General features: G+C 30.0%; 2 protein-coding genes across 2 annotated transcripts; one reads left to right on the top strand and one right to left on the bottom strand.

The window, feature by feature from the left end:
• The first annotated feature begins 4,047 nt into the window (after positions 1–4,047).
• LOC120066989 (uncharacterized) lies at positions 4,048–8,313 on the top strand. The gene is made up of 6 exons (XM_039018330.2): positions 4,048–4,863; positions 5,298–5,509; positions 6,037–6,325; positions 6,447–6,532; positions 6,613–6,704; positions 7,399–8,313. The coding sequence occupies exons 1-6, from the start codon at positions 4,540–4,542 to the stop codon at positions 7,629–7,631; spliced, it is 1,236 nt and encodes a 411-aa protein (XP_038874258.1). The 5' UTR covers positions 4,048–4,539; the 3' UTR covers positions 7,632–8,313.
• A 3,222-nt stretch (positions 8,314–11,535) lies between these two features.
• On the bottom strand, positions 11,536–13,619 carry LOC120066990 (uncharacterized). Its single transcript, XM_039018332.2, has 3 exons — positions 13,215–13,619; positions 12,918–13,123; positions 11,536–12,097 (listed from the first exon to the last, which is right to left on the bottom strand). The coding sequence occupies exons 1-3, from the start codon at positions 13,305–13,307 to the stop codon at positions 11,788–11,790; spliced, it is 609 nt and encodes a 202-aa protein (XP_038874260.1). The 5' UTR covers positions 13,308–13,619; the 3' UTR covers positions 11,536–11,787.
• Positions 13,620–14,938: the final 1,319 nt, after the last annotated feature.

A 14,938-nucleotide genomic window follows, 5' to 3' on the forward strand; every position in this document is an offset into this window, starting at 1 on the left:
TTTTGGTCTATGAACTTTGAATCTTGTTATATTTTGTTCCCTAAATTTTCAAAAACAACAGTTTTGATCCCTAAACTTTTAAAAAGTATTTATTTTAGTCTCTACTATAAAATTTTGTTAACTATTTGATAAAATTGCATCTAGCATGTGTTAAGCAAAATGAAGGTGAAGTAAAATGCCAACAACCCACACAATAAAGTATTGATCGACCAAAATCTTGAATGCAAAGTGACTTTTGAATTCTATAGAAAATTGTTTTACCACCTTATTCAAATTTCAACTCTACATTTTTTAGTGTGACTGACTTATTTCCGCCTAATCGCCTACAAATACAAGTCATCTCGTCATTTTGTTTTAAGAATTACAGAAGTTTAATAGTAGAGACCAAAGTATGTACTTTTTAAAAATTTAAGGACTAGAATAGACGTTTTTAAATGTTTAGGGACTAAAATAGGATTTAAACCTAAATTTAATTACATATCATCTAACATAGATGGTTATTTAAGATCTAAATCTAACCATAGCCATTTGAAGTTTGAAAATTATCTGACGTTATATACAACTTTGTTAGATAGTCATTTAATTTTGAATAATATTATAATTTTTATTGAAAGAAAATGATCTATGTTCATAATCCTCGAATATTTGAGAGGGAACTACTCAATTTTTTTTTAAGCAAAAGTTAACCATAAGCTAATGTCGACGAAGGTTTATTAAGTCTAAATTTAAATATTTTAAGGTATAAAAAGATATAGTAAAATGAGTCTCTATGGCCAAAACAATAAGTTAGCCTATTTAGAAATCCTTTTGCAATTTTAAGAAAGGGATTCACATAAACAACATCGTATATTTTTAAATTGCAAGAAATTTAGAACCTTGTAAAAAATGGGTTTAAATATTATTTTAATTCATATACTTTTGGTTTTTGTTCATTTTGATCCATCTAATATTCATTTATTTTTAAATTGCTAGAAGTTTAGGACCTTATAAAAATGGGTTTTTTCATATATATTTTCTGTTAAATTAATATCTGTATTGTATAATATATTATATATTATATGATATTACAAAATAATGATTTTATACACTTTTTAACTTAACCAAGTTAATAAATTTAATTAATAATAATTTATACTCAACCTAGTATTACATAGTTCGAATAATTGTTTAAATTTGAATCATATAAAAATATCAAATATAACTCTATTTTCATTTAATCTTTATTTTTTAATTGATATATATATATAAATATTTAAATTAAACTTATGCACAATAATCCCACATCAAAATTTCTTATTTTGTTATCTGTTACCAATGGATTAAAAAACCAAAGCAAAATTTTGAAAACTAAAAAATAAGGCCCCATTTGGTAAACATTTGGTTGTTTGTTTTTGTTTTTAAAATAAGCCTATTTATCACATTTCTTACAATGATTTGCATCTTTCTTAAATATAATGGTTGAATTCTTAACCAAATTTCAAAACTAAAAACGACTTTTGAAATAAACTTGGGGGTGGATGTAGTGTCATAAGCTTAATTTTTAAAAACAAAAACAAAAAAAACAAAATGATTACCAAATGGGGCCTTAGCTTTTCTAAGGTTGTTTTTTTATTTTTGGAATTTGGCTTAGAATTCAACCATTGTATATAAAAGAAATGAAGAGAAAATGAGCTTAATTTTCAAAACCAAAAATAAAAAACGAAATGGTTACTAAACAATACCTTAGATTTATGTTTTCCAATGAACTATCAAACAGGTCGAATATGAAATTTGTAGTGGGAGAGGAAAGTCCAAATTTATACCTAGCCTTATCTTAAAAATTTAAAGTTGGTACCCTATTTTCATATTTATTTGGATAATTGTTTTAAATGGTAAAAATACTGAAAATATTATAAAGTATAGCAAATTGTCGGTGATAGAAGTCTATCGCAGTCTATAAATAGATAACGACATTTTGCCATATTTATAAATAAGTTGGCTAATTTTTCTTTATTTGAAAACAACTCTATATGATTTGTACTTGAACTGTTACATTCATTTGATTTTTTTATTAAAACTTTATTAATAATTGTTTATAATTTTTTTTTTATCATTTAACAAAAGTGTTTATTGATAATAGAAACCGATAGAAGTTTACTAAATAGTTTGACATTTTTTCAATTTGTGGAAATTTCTTTATTGTTTTATAATATCGTATAATTTATAATATATTATATAATACACATTTTAATTTAACAAAAATAATTGAGTGTATAACATGAAATATCATACTTACTAATGTTTTTATCTTTTTAAATACAATTACTACCAAATGCATATTGACAAATCTAATTTTTATGTAATAGATCAATTAATTTATCTAATTTCAAACTTTTATATAATAGATTAGTTCAAATTTCAAATTTCAAATCTATCATATTCCTTAGGCACAAATTAAAAATTAATAATTTATTGGTAAAATTAAAAATTTAGAATTTATTAGATATTTTGAAACTTTAAGGATATAGACATAAAATTAAAAGTTTAGAGACTAAAATTATAATTTAACAAAATATTGGAGGAATTATAGAGATAAGATTGAAAAAAAAAGAAAAATTTAACCATAACTTGTTAGGTTATATCAAGTTGGTCCCTAAACTTAGCTTCATCAAATTGAATCGAAAACTTAAATAAGTGTCACAATTTTTTTTATAAGTCGGTTCACTTTTTACTAATTCACCAACCAATTTTTTAACAATAAAATTATTGGCTAAATATCTTCATACATTCATTGATTTCATATAATAATTTTTTAAAAAAAGTTTAACCAATGCACAAATTATTCATTGAAAAATTTTGCCAAAATTTACAAACTAAGAAAAATAGATCTAATGTCTTTTCAACTAATATTTTATCAATTTCATAATCTACATATGTTTTATAAATCATTAAACTTATAAGAGAAATGTTTTTTTTAAGTGAGAACTTACTTGGAAAGTGTATGAGATAATGAGTTAATTATTATAATCTTAGGTTATTATAGTAGGGTTATAATAAATTGTGTTTGAGGTGTAAATTGTTTTAGTTTGACTTCTAATGATATGTGTTTGAGGTGTAAACCATCTTAATTTTAGAAGAAAATGGTAAACAAGGTAGCAAATAATAAAAAATGATGAATGTAGTTTTGAAATACTTTTGACGGTAGTTAATTGAGAAATACAAAATAGTATTTACAGTAGCAAGTAGTGGTTATTATAGTCCTTACCTTAAACATACTAATGTTTAAAATTGTAATAATTCGTAGGTTAAACTTTCATTTTGATCTTTGTACTTTGAGATTCATTAAATTTTAATATATGTACTTTCAAATGTTTAATTCCAGTCCATTTATTTTGATCAAATATTAAATTTAATCCTTCAAATTAATTTTTTTCCTTGAAATTGGGTAAATAATTATAATACTTTCCATGCAAAAATGTCTTAAAAAATTATAATAAAAATGTCAATAGATATCAGAAAAAAATTAATAGTAATAAATAAGTAGGAGAAACAAAATTTAAGATAACTAAAATTGAATATTTAAAATAAGACTAAAATTGAATAAATTTTAAATTATAAGATCAAAATAATATTTTAATTTATATTAACATTCAACCATTATGAAATTAGAATTAAAATTAATACAACTTTAAAGTGAAATTTTGAAAGAAAAAAAAAATTCAAAAACTTCAATCTAAAAAAAGGTATAAACTAAAAATCCTCTGAGGAAAGGATATAATTGTCTTTCCATTTTAAAGCAAGTAGTCTATCCTAATTAAATTAGGGCACTTGTTTTAGTTGGTGAAGAAGACTATAATATAATCCATATATATAGAAAAATTGTTTTAAACTATAAAATTATTGAAAATATTTATAAATAATAGAAAAATCACAACCATGTCAATAGTAGTTTATTTCTATCTATATAAACAGTAAAAATTTATTATATTTATAAATATTTTACACATAAATAATAATGTTGTCTGAAAACAACCCTATGATATATACACATAAACAATAAAATTAATTAATAAAAAAATAATAATGTTAAAATGAATTAGTGGCTATTTTCTTCCTTGAAAAAACCGGCGCATTGGTTCTCCTCCATCTCTCTCCTTTTCTCTTCTTCAATCGCTTCGTTTTCCTTCCATTGCTCTCTCTCTCTTTCGACGCCATTGAAACCCTCATTCTCTGTATTAGATCCATTCCCTTTCAATCTCTCTAAGCTTTTCTCATTCAAATTCATCTTCTCCGATTCGATTTGCCCCTTTTTTGTGTTCCTTTTGACGAGCTACAGAGGGCTCTGTTTTTCGTCTCTCACATTTTGGTAGCCGATTGTTTGTCTAATTCTATCTCCCATCCAATCGGGCTCTTCTGTGTTTAGGGATTTTCGTTCTAATCCGATCAGTCTGTAGCGAGAATTTTTCGGTTTTGCATTTTCGTTGACTTTTATTGAGGATTCTACGACTGCCGATTGCCATTTTCCAGAGCCATTTTTTTTCGTTTGGTTTTGGAAATATAATGTTAGGTGCAGGCTTGCAGTTTGCTCGTGGTTGTGGTGACGATAGGTTTTACAATCCAACGAAGGCCCGTAGGGCGCATCAGGGCCGTCAAAATGATCAGCTCCGGAGAGCTCAGAGCGACGTTTCTGCTGGCCAATCCCCTCTCGTTAAACCGGGCGTGGTGTCCTCGGTGATTAGAGAAACCGAATACGGCGATGGGTGTGAAGAGCTCCCTAAATCCATTGCGATGTCGGCTTTTGAGCCAGTCGTGTCGTCGTTGAGTAATCTCGAGCGGTTCTTGCAGTCCATCGCGCCATCTGTACCTGCACAGTACCTCTCAAAGGTTTGAACCTATCGGAATTTGGGTTCCTTTTTTCCCTTGTTTTCTTTAGTATCAAAAAGTTGATTTCCAAATATTTTTAGTTTTTACCTTCTGGGGCTCTCAGTATGGCCCTCCTAGCTCTAATCTGCGGCCACAATTTGTTTTACTGATTGATGTTTAAGTTCTCTGTAACAATTCTGAGCCATACGAGAAATAAAAGATTATGTGAAGAAGAAAACCAGTTTGATTGTGGGAGTTGATGTAGGGGATAAATGCAGATTCCAGTAGGAATTTTAATTGCTTTCCTTTTCTTCCCCTACTACTTATCGCCTCAAGTTCATCAATGATCAGCGAGGGGTTGTTTTTCATAGCTAGGATCCACTTTAACGCTTCAATAAAGGGTCCCAATAATCAACATCTCCCCTGATTTCGTTTCCAAATGTCTTTAATTGCAGACAACGATGAAGGGTTGGAGAACCTGTGACGTGGAATTTCAACCATACTTTGTCCTAGGTGATTTGTGGGAGTCTTTCAAGGAATGGAGTGCTTATGGCGCAGGTGTGCCTCTTGTATTAAACGACAGTGACAGTGTTGTCCAATATTATGTACCATATTTATCTGGTATACAGATATATGGTGAATCCTTGAAGTCCTCTGCAAAGTCAAGGTATTCTCCTTCACTGGAAATAAATTCTGTCTAAAATTTAATTTTGATAAGCTGTTAGTATGATTTATTGGCAATATAATCAAATGTTCAAGTGACGGTCAGTTTCTCTAATGTCTTATATACAGACATACATAACAAATATATATATATATATATTTCTTGGTCTAACCATATGTAATAACTAGCATGTTTATTGAACTGTTCAAGGATTTTTGTTGATCAAAAGAACTATTGGAGTTGATAGCTAATATTTGGTTTAGCCATGTCATAATTGCTAAGTAAGCAACCTGGTGTAGGGGGCAAAGAGACAAGGCAAACATTGTCATATTGACGGATTATGATAATTATTTTTTGGTTTTGTGTCAGAAATATTCAATAAGAGCCCTGCATAAGTTCACTGCTTCAATTTTAAGGATGGTGTATTTTGATTTAGCAATTGAGTTGCTAAGTGTTTTAAGTCTAACATTGAGTTGAAACGTAATATGTTGAATACTTTAGTAATTTAAACATGAACCTATGTGATGTAGGCAACCAGGTGAGGACAGTGATAGTGACTTCCGAGATTCTAGTAGTGATGGTAGTAGTGATTCAGAACCTGAACGCGCACTAAAATACATGGGGAAGCAACTCAATCATCACCATTTATCTTCTGAGCTTTTTCGTAGAATGGATAGGATATCTTTTCGGGATCAGCTAATTGGACTTCAAGAAGACTGTTCTAGTGATGAGGCTGAATCTCTCAATTCTCAAGGCCAGCTACTATTTGAGCATCTTGAACGTGATTTGCCTTATAGTCGTGAACCTTTGGCAGATAAGGCAAGTTAATGCTTTACCCCTCCCTCTCTCTTTGCCTCTATTGAGATCAGAAGAAATAAAATATCTAAATCCTTTCCTTTCATCACTCGTAACCTTACTCTAGTTTTGATATTTTCTCCAGATATCAGATCTTGCTTTTCAGTTCCCTGAGCTCAAGACATTACGAAGTTGTGATCTATTGCCTTCCAGCTGGTTTTCTGTGGCATGGTACTATCAAGCCTTGAACCTAATTCGACATTTTTATACATGCACGCATAACTTATCGTGCTTTGGTGGTTCCTTTGTAGGTATCCAATTTACAGGATTCCAACTGGACCAACATTAAGGGATCTGGATGCCTGCTTTCTCACCTTTCATCATCTATCTTCCCCAATGGGAGGTAATTGAAGATTCCTTCTGCTTCTTAAGCGTCTAATTTTTTGTGTGGATACTTTTTCTTTTTTCATTCAAACCCTACTTTATTTTGTGCTATGTAATGCTTTTTACCTCCCTTTCTGCATATGGAGTTCACTGTCTCTGCTCATCTGTTTTAACTGAGGTTGATGGCAGCTTCAAACACTACTCCGACTATGCTTGGACTTGGAGATTTAAGTAGCAATCTCTATTGTGTTTCTCAACTCCATTTTCATCTTTTTCTACATTGAAACTATTTTATACGGAGTACGATCGTTGCTAAATTTATTGTTTTCTTTGTTATTTACTCCAACTTGAGTGGAAATTGGTCTCTACATACAAATATTCATGGATGACTTGGCATAAGAATGGAAATATCAATGGCTTATATATTAGATAATTCTATATAGAAGATTTAGTCTTCACATTGGAACTGTTTTGTCCAAAAACAGCGTCCATTGAGTTCTGATTTTGTAATAAATTGGTAATTGTCTCCTCATGGTGTTGTAACGTTATGACAAGTTCTAGTGCTCCATCCATACAACTTAGCGAATTTACAAACATATTTTCATCTGGACGAGTTGTTTCCAGATTCTGAAAAATGAAATGACTGGGCCTCTTCACGTTGGCTTACATTTTATATCCTTTGACACTGATCCTTTATATATTTTTATTTACAGGGGCACGTAGTGTTCAAGGTCCGGTAGTAACGTATCCTAGTGAGATAGATGGTATCCCTAAGATGTCCCTACCAGTTTTTGGTCTAGCTTCATACAAGTTTAGAGGGTCTTTATGGACTCCAAATGGTGGATATGAGTGGCAATTGGCAAATTCACTTTTGCAGGATGCTGAGGAGTGGTTAAGAGATCGTCAAGTAAATCACCCCGACTTCATCTTCTTCAGCCGAAGGTGAAATGAAATCCTTGCAACATCTACAATGCCTAAAACCTAAAGGTGGAATAGTTCATTACCATGTCGTAATTTGCTCTTTGTGGTGCCGTTCTACTTTCAGAAAATTGGAAGGAAAAGGAAAAGAATAAAAAAACCAAAAAAAAAAAAAACCAAAAAAGGGAGGAAAAAGGAAGGAAAAGAGAAGTTTGTGATGGGATGGAGGTGAGGTGGGTGGATGGCGACTTGAACAAAAACAAAGGTCAAAAGGGGAAAAGGCTATAAAGAAAAAGCTGAAATACAGCAGTTGGATGAAGATGTAGAAGTTGTAGCAAAAACATTGCCTAAAGTTGGTTCTACTTGCTGCTGCTTGTGCTGCATGGTAGGTTTTTGTCCTTTCTTTTTTCTCTTTAATTACTGAGTTTTTTTTTTCCTATAAGTTATTAACTGTAGGCGAAACGAAAAGAAAGAAAAAGAAAAAAAAACCCAAAAGAAAGAAAAACAGGCCCTTTTTACTGTCCTGATGATGTTTAGAATGTAAACTATGGAGAGGGGATTTTTGATAGGAAGGTTATGTTAGGAGTAAGCTATGGATCCCCCCCAATGTATTTGAATGTTTGTTTATGCACCTTAGTTGCTATTGAAAACTGTATAATTTGTTATGAAGAGCTTCGTTATCAATGAACCATCATTATTCAAGCTCTCAATCATTCTGTTCCTGATTTGTTTGAATGGGGAGGGCTGAATCTTTATGCAGGTTTGATTGATACATTGCTTACGAGTTTCAAATTTGTATCAATAATGACCAGAATGGATTATTAGCAACCAGTATCTGCAGCATGTATTGGCTGTTCATGCTATTTATTTGCATTTTGGAATTTATGTTCATCTAGTTTGAAACTTGTTTCATAAAGTTTCTTGAATGCAAAAAGATGTACAATATGAAGGGAATTTAAATAGGAGGAATCATTCTCTCACATTACAGTTATCCTAGGAGGGGAAAATGTTTCATGAATGCATTGCTTAAATGGTTTTAACCTTGCATTTTGTGTAAAAAAATCATTGTTGTTGATTGATTGTCATGTGTTTTAATTGGAATAGTGTGTGTATTTTAAAGTGCTTTCTTAAAAATTTATATTTAAACTGATAATAGTTTTTGGTTCATATTTTGGGCCCTTGAATTACGTGCACATTTATTAATTTCATGAGACATTTTAATATATATATATATTTTTATTTCTTTCCAATGAATTTCAAATTACACAGTTCACTTCTGACCTATAATCAATTTTTAGAATTAGTGAACTTGTCTCTATTTAAATAATCATGAGATAAAAAATGCTTTTAGCCTTTAGGTGCATACTAATCAGGAATAGTTTCTGAACTTAGTTCTTAAACTTTTAAATTTTATAAAATTCATTGATTTACTAAGGCATACAATTCAAATTTATTTTTATTTGATATTATGAGTTTTCAGAATTTTGAATTTTTCAAAGATTTGTTATAGACACAAAATTAAAAGTTTAAAAATTTATTGGATCCTTGAAATTTTAGGGACTAAATGGATATAAATTTTAAAGTTTGGGTACTATACTTGTAATTCAACCCTTTCAACCCTAATGAATTGTTGATTTTCATTGTTTTAAATTCATACATTTTCAAGAATTCAAGTGTAATTAAATTTCAGCCTGTCAATATCTTAAGGAAATGAATGAAAATGCTAGCATTTTTTTTTGGAAACCATTTGGATAAATAAACAAAAAGAAACAGTTTTTGTAACAAAATTAAAATTAAATTCTGTTCTGGTTTTAAATTCTTTTTTATTTTTTAATTAAACTTTCGAATATTTAGTTTGATGGTTTGCTTAATGAAGTTTCTCCGATCCATGACTGCTCACAATGCCTGATTTATGTAAAATTAAAGGTATAGGGTCCTTCTAGGATTTAAAATCTATGATAATCATTCTTAGATCGTAAAATAATTCATTCCAAAATTAGCTTAATCAAGACTAATATAATGAATTGGTTTAATCATCGAATCTAAAACAATATTTGAAGGAAAAAAAAAAGAAAGAAAAAAAACCAAAGAGGTTAAATAAACTCAAAATTTTTAATATCATTGATCTAAAATTTGAAAGACATCACAAAACGTTTTAAAAGTCAAACAAACGTTTAAAAGTCCAAATACTCAAAAGTCATTTAAATCTAATAAAATGAAAATTGTAAAAAAATAAGACATAGGAACTTGAAGCTGAATTGGATACTAATTGAGAAGTAAAAATGTAAAACTAAAAATGTAAAAATGCTCCAAATAGTCTTAAATAATTCATCTACAAGGTGGCTGAGTTGATGAGCATGTTTCACAAGGTTTTTTGATATCATGCATTTCTATGCAGTGCACACTTGACAACACTTTTTTCACAAATAATGCATAGTTTTCGTCTTCCGTCTCATCTTTCAGACTAGACAACTTTTATCTAATCTTTAAAGATATAGTATGAAAGCCTCTTGTATCTTCTTGGTCTTGCTTTTTGTAATAGCTCAATCTTATACATGCAATGATTCACTAATTGAATTCACATATTTAATGTTGTCTTAAAGAATCTTTGCTTGACAATTTTTTTAAAAAGAAAATACATTGTTTGAGAACTATTTTTATTCTCGCTTACATTAACATGTTTGGTAATTTTTTTCACTCTTGTTCTCTAAAATTTTAAATTGCAGATGAAACGTGTTATATGAAAATAAATTTTGAAAAGCTTATGTTTTATTTGCTTTTACATATTTATTAGGGAAATTATTTCAAATGGTAAAACTGTTGAAAATATTTACGAGATATAACAAAATTTTAGAACTATTAATGATAGACGTTGATGGATACTGATAACGTCTATCATTGATAGTTCTAAAATTTTGCTATATTTTATAAATATTTTGGTTCATTTTTCTATATTTAAAAATAACCCTATTTATTATGCATTTTAGAACTACAAATAATAAAATAATGCTTTTATTTATGTTTCGAAAAAACTGATATATATAACCTTGATTTGGTTGTTTCCAAAAGCAACTTCTATTTCCCAAAATTTAGGGAAAAAAAAAACTAGAAAATTACCAAATGATCTCTAAGTTTCTCAATTTCTAAATAATTAAACGTGGCATAAAACAAACATTTTCATCCATTTTTTAGTTCGACAATATGTAAAGCAGATCTTCTATACTCTTGATCAAAAATACATATTTAAATTAAAGAGCTATATTTAGAGTGACAACACTATTATAAGTGATATTGTTAGTTAATCATTGATAATTAAAAAAAAAATTATATCAAATAGATGACCTCATTTCACCAAAGAAAAAAAAAAGAAAAAAGAAAAAAGAAAAATATAATAGATTATCCAGAGCAATCCACTTATTGGTCCTTCAAGTACTAAACAATATTTATCCAACAAAGATGTAAATATTAAACAAGAAAAAAATACTTGGATTCATTCGGGATTGTACCCCACATTTTACAGTCCACCAGTAGTTCAATCGCTATTTGTCATGTGACAATCTTTTTTTATAATATTTTTAATTTTGTTCTTTTCTATGTGATTAGATGAAGCTGTAAGATGTATGTAGATTAAGTTACATCCAAATAGGGGTATATGACAGTCGGTCGGAGTCGATTTTTCGATTAAACTGTCACCGAACCTCGTTTTAATTCTTCAATTTTTTTTTAAAGGATGCCGGTTTGGATTTTTTTCAAACCAATGCCGACCGAGCCCCTCTTCTCTTGACCAACCGACTTCGATTTGGTTGATTTGATTTTTCGGTCCATCATGCTCACTCCTAACCCAAGTATTATTTTCAATAGATTAAATATTTGCCTAGATAAGGCCTCAATAAATAATTTATTTAAAAACGATGGATAGAGATGGAAAGTGATTAAGAGAGAATATTTGAAAGCTTCATAATCAAACTGGAAAATACACCAAACCTTAAATATTGGAAGTGTAAGTGTAAATGAGTGGTCCAAAATTCACTAAGCATTGAATCTTGGAGTCCACAGTTAAAAAACAAAACATATATGATATACCAGCCACCACTTTACATATTCATAGTTTAACAACAACCAGTTAATATTTTGTTCTACCTGTCTTTCCCAGCATAAAGTCTAATGATCAAATCCTGCCATAGCTAAACCTTCTCGAATTCTTCCGCTCTTCGATCATGCTGCTCTTGTCGTGGAAGATTAGAAGGCACCATGCCGACGCCTTCATTCTGATGCTTCTGCCAGCCTCCAGTATCGGCTCTCGCGTGCGTCGTGTAGTAAAGGATTGAAAACACCAATGACAGAAATGTCAAAGCTGCTGCAGCTGCGAACACCCCGCGGCGAAGCATGGCACACGACAAGTTCTTGAGAGACAATGCTGATCTGAACTTTGTATGATAGGCATTCCTCACAGACCCAGCCAGCAACAGAGACTCAGCTCCTAAGAAGAGATGCCTAGTTTCATTTTTCAAAATTTAGTGTTAAAGAACATATAAAAAGAGATTGGATTTACCATAATGAATCAACTTGGCCCTGGTTTAGTAACCTTATGGTTTTTTATTTTTGAAAATTAATCCTATATCTTCTTAATTTCTTACCATAATTTGTATATTTTCTAAGTAAAAGAGTTGAATTATTAGCTAAATTCCAAAAAAAAAAAAAAAATTTTAAAACACAAGTAAAAACTAAACGTAGATAACAAAGCAAGAAACTTAGAGGTGGAAAGAGTGTTTATAAATTTAATTTTAAAAAACTAAAAATCAAATGATTACCAAACGGAGGTTTAGAGTTTTGGATTTGGATTTTTAATAGTGAAATAATGCTTAGTAGAGTCATAGTATCAGTTCATACTTCCAAACTAGTGTATACGAGTAATAGTCTCTCAATCATATCCTCATACAAACACTTTGTGATAGCAATTAAGCAGAAACATAATTCAACACCTCAGGACATATGTAAACAATGGTATTCAGTAACAAATATTAATTTGAACAAGGAAATTTTATTTGGATTATAGTACCTTCATTTCCATATGATCTGAACTAAATTAGTGAAGTTCTAAAAGGAATTTAATCACCCCATAATTTTACTTTTTAGTAATATAGATATATAAACAAACCCCCCAATCAGCAGAAATTTACTCAAAACACTTCAAAATTCTAGGCCAAATGATTCAATTCACATAACAAGAAACAGCAATTAGGAAAAACCAAGATAAACAGATCCATCACTAATATTCTATTCAATTTGAGATAGCAAGAAAATAGGAAAATACCAAGAAACGACGAAGAGAATGATGGCACAAACAGTAGATCCTCCACTTTTCAAGCCTTTACCACAGCAAAGACACCTTGTGACTACCATAAGCACTGTGTGACTAATCAATAACAAACCAAACGCTACAAGACCGTACGTCGTCGATGCATCGGAGTCGTAAACGCAGTAAGTAGTCTCGTCGTACTCATCCGGCACTACCGTTGCCTTTTCAGTCCATAAATGCATATAAACAAGAACTCAGAAGGTTTTAGAAGCCTCAATTTAGAGAAAAATCAGAAAAGAGGGAGAGAGATACCGTGCTCCGGCGCATTTCAGCTCCGATGGCGAATACGAAAGCGATTAGATGAAGAGAAGCGATTATGACTATTACGAGCAAAGAAGTAGCCATTGTTGTAATTAATTAGACTCCGGTGAAGTCTCCGATCTGCAGCGGCCACTGCCAGTTCTCCTTTTTTCTTCGGTTTTCGTTGTTTCGTCGCCGTTTTTTCACGAAATAATATCTTTGCTTTGGATGCTTTTTGTTTTTATTTTATTTTCTATATTCTACTTTTACTTTTTTTCTTAATTTAATTTTCCCCATTGAAGAGTAAATCCACTTTCATATCACGTGTCATATACTCATTGTTCTTCAATTCCATTCTCTTTTTCAAAGAAAAGAAGGAAAAAAAATAAAAATAAAGAAATCATTGAAGACCCATTCATTTCTTTTTAGTTTTCTATTGGTTAAATTTATACTTATTTACTTGATTTTTTTTTAATTATAATTTTCATCTTTCGGTACTAAAATTCCTAATCAAATTTTATAAATAAAAAATAAGTTTTTGAATTTTTTCCCTTTATTTATTATTATTTTTTAAAAAACTTAACTTGGATTTTGAAATCATATATAGAAAGTAGATAACAAAATAAAAGAAATTGGTTATTAAATAAGGCTCTATTTATTTATTTTTTAGTTGAACAACATATCACGACAGAAAAATCAATTTATATTCATACTCTTGAAATTTGAAATTGTATCAATTATAATCACAAACTAATAATGTATCTACTTAGATGCTAAACTTTTACAACAGAATCAATTTAAATTATTTGTTAAACTTTCACAAACTAATAAAGTTTTTAAAAGCTATTTTTTTTAGTTTTTAAATTTTGGTTTTTGGTTTTTTAAAACTAATTTTCTAAACTTTACTTTCACCTCTAAACTTTTATGTTATACTATCAATGTTTTAAAAAATCAGGTCAAAATTTAAAAACTATAAAAATTAGTTTTTGAAAACTAGTTTTTGCTTTTAGATTTTTGAATAGGAATTCAAATGTTTTCAAAGAAAGTGAAATCCATGGTGTTGGTGCATAAAACTTGCACGCGTTTGTCGACATCACAAGTTTCTCGCGAGTTTGACCTCTTGCTCGCTTTTCTTGGTTTAGTCTTGCTTTTTTGAGCTGGCCTGTATGAAAGTTTCTAGCTGGTGTATGTCGAGTCTACCGCACTCTGATGTTTAAGTTAGTACAAAGAGTGTACAGTTTAGTTAAACACACAAAAGTAAAGTCAAGGCTCTCCTTAGGAGATTACTTACTCTTCCCCTTTAGGGTCATCGAATGGGATATTTATAATGTCTTTCCTCGGACATTCGCATGCGCTTACGTGTAACTCCAATGATATCAGGGCAGTTTTCGGCACTCGAGGATGTAGGGCGTTAAACCAAATACGACTCGGTTATTTCCTGATCAGTATATATTTACCAGCTTTATTGGTCGGCCCAGGACTCAAGACTTTAACTTTTTCTTTTTGGGGCGTACGTTTTCTCATGTCATCTCCTAGTTTTCCTTGGACTTAGAGCCTTTCTTGGGGCAACCCTCAATACATGGTAAGGAAATAGGAACAAAACAAGCATAAATTTAAAAAATAGAAAGTTAAAAATAAAATGCTTATCAAATAGGGCCTTAAAAATTGTTGTTGTCTTTGAAATTTTGATTAAGAATTCAACTCTTTTACCTAAGAAAAATGCAAACATTTGTAAG

The sequence above is a fragment of the Benincasa hispida genome, chromosome 12, assembly GCF_027475165.1.
Source record: "Benincasa hispida cultivar pf3 chromosome 12, pf3_genome.v1.1, whole genome shotgun sequence".
NCBI lineage: Eukaryota > Viridiplantae > Streptophyta > Magnoliopsida > Cucurbitales > Cucurbitaceae > Benincasa > Benincasa hispida.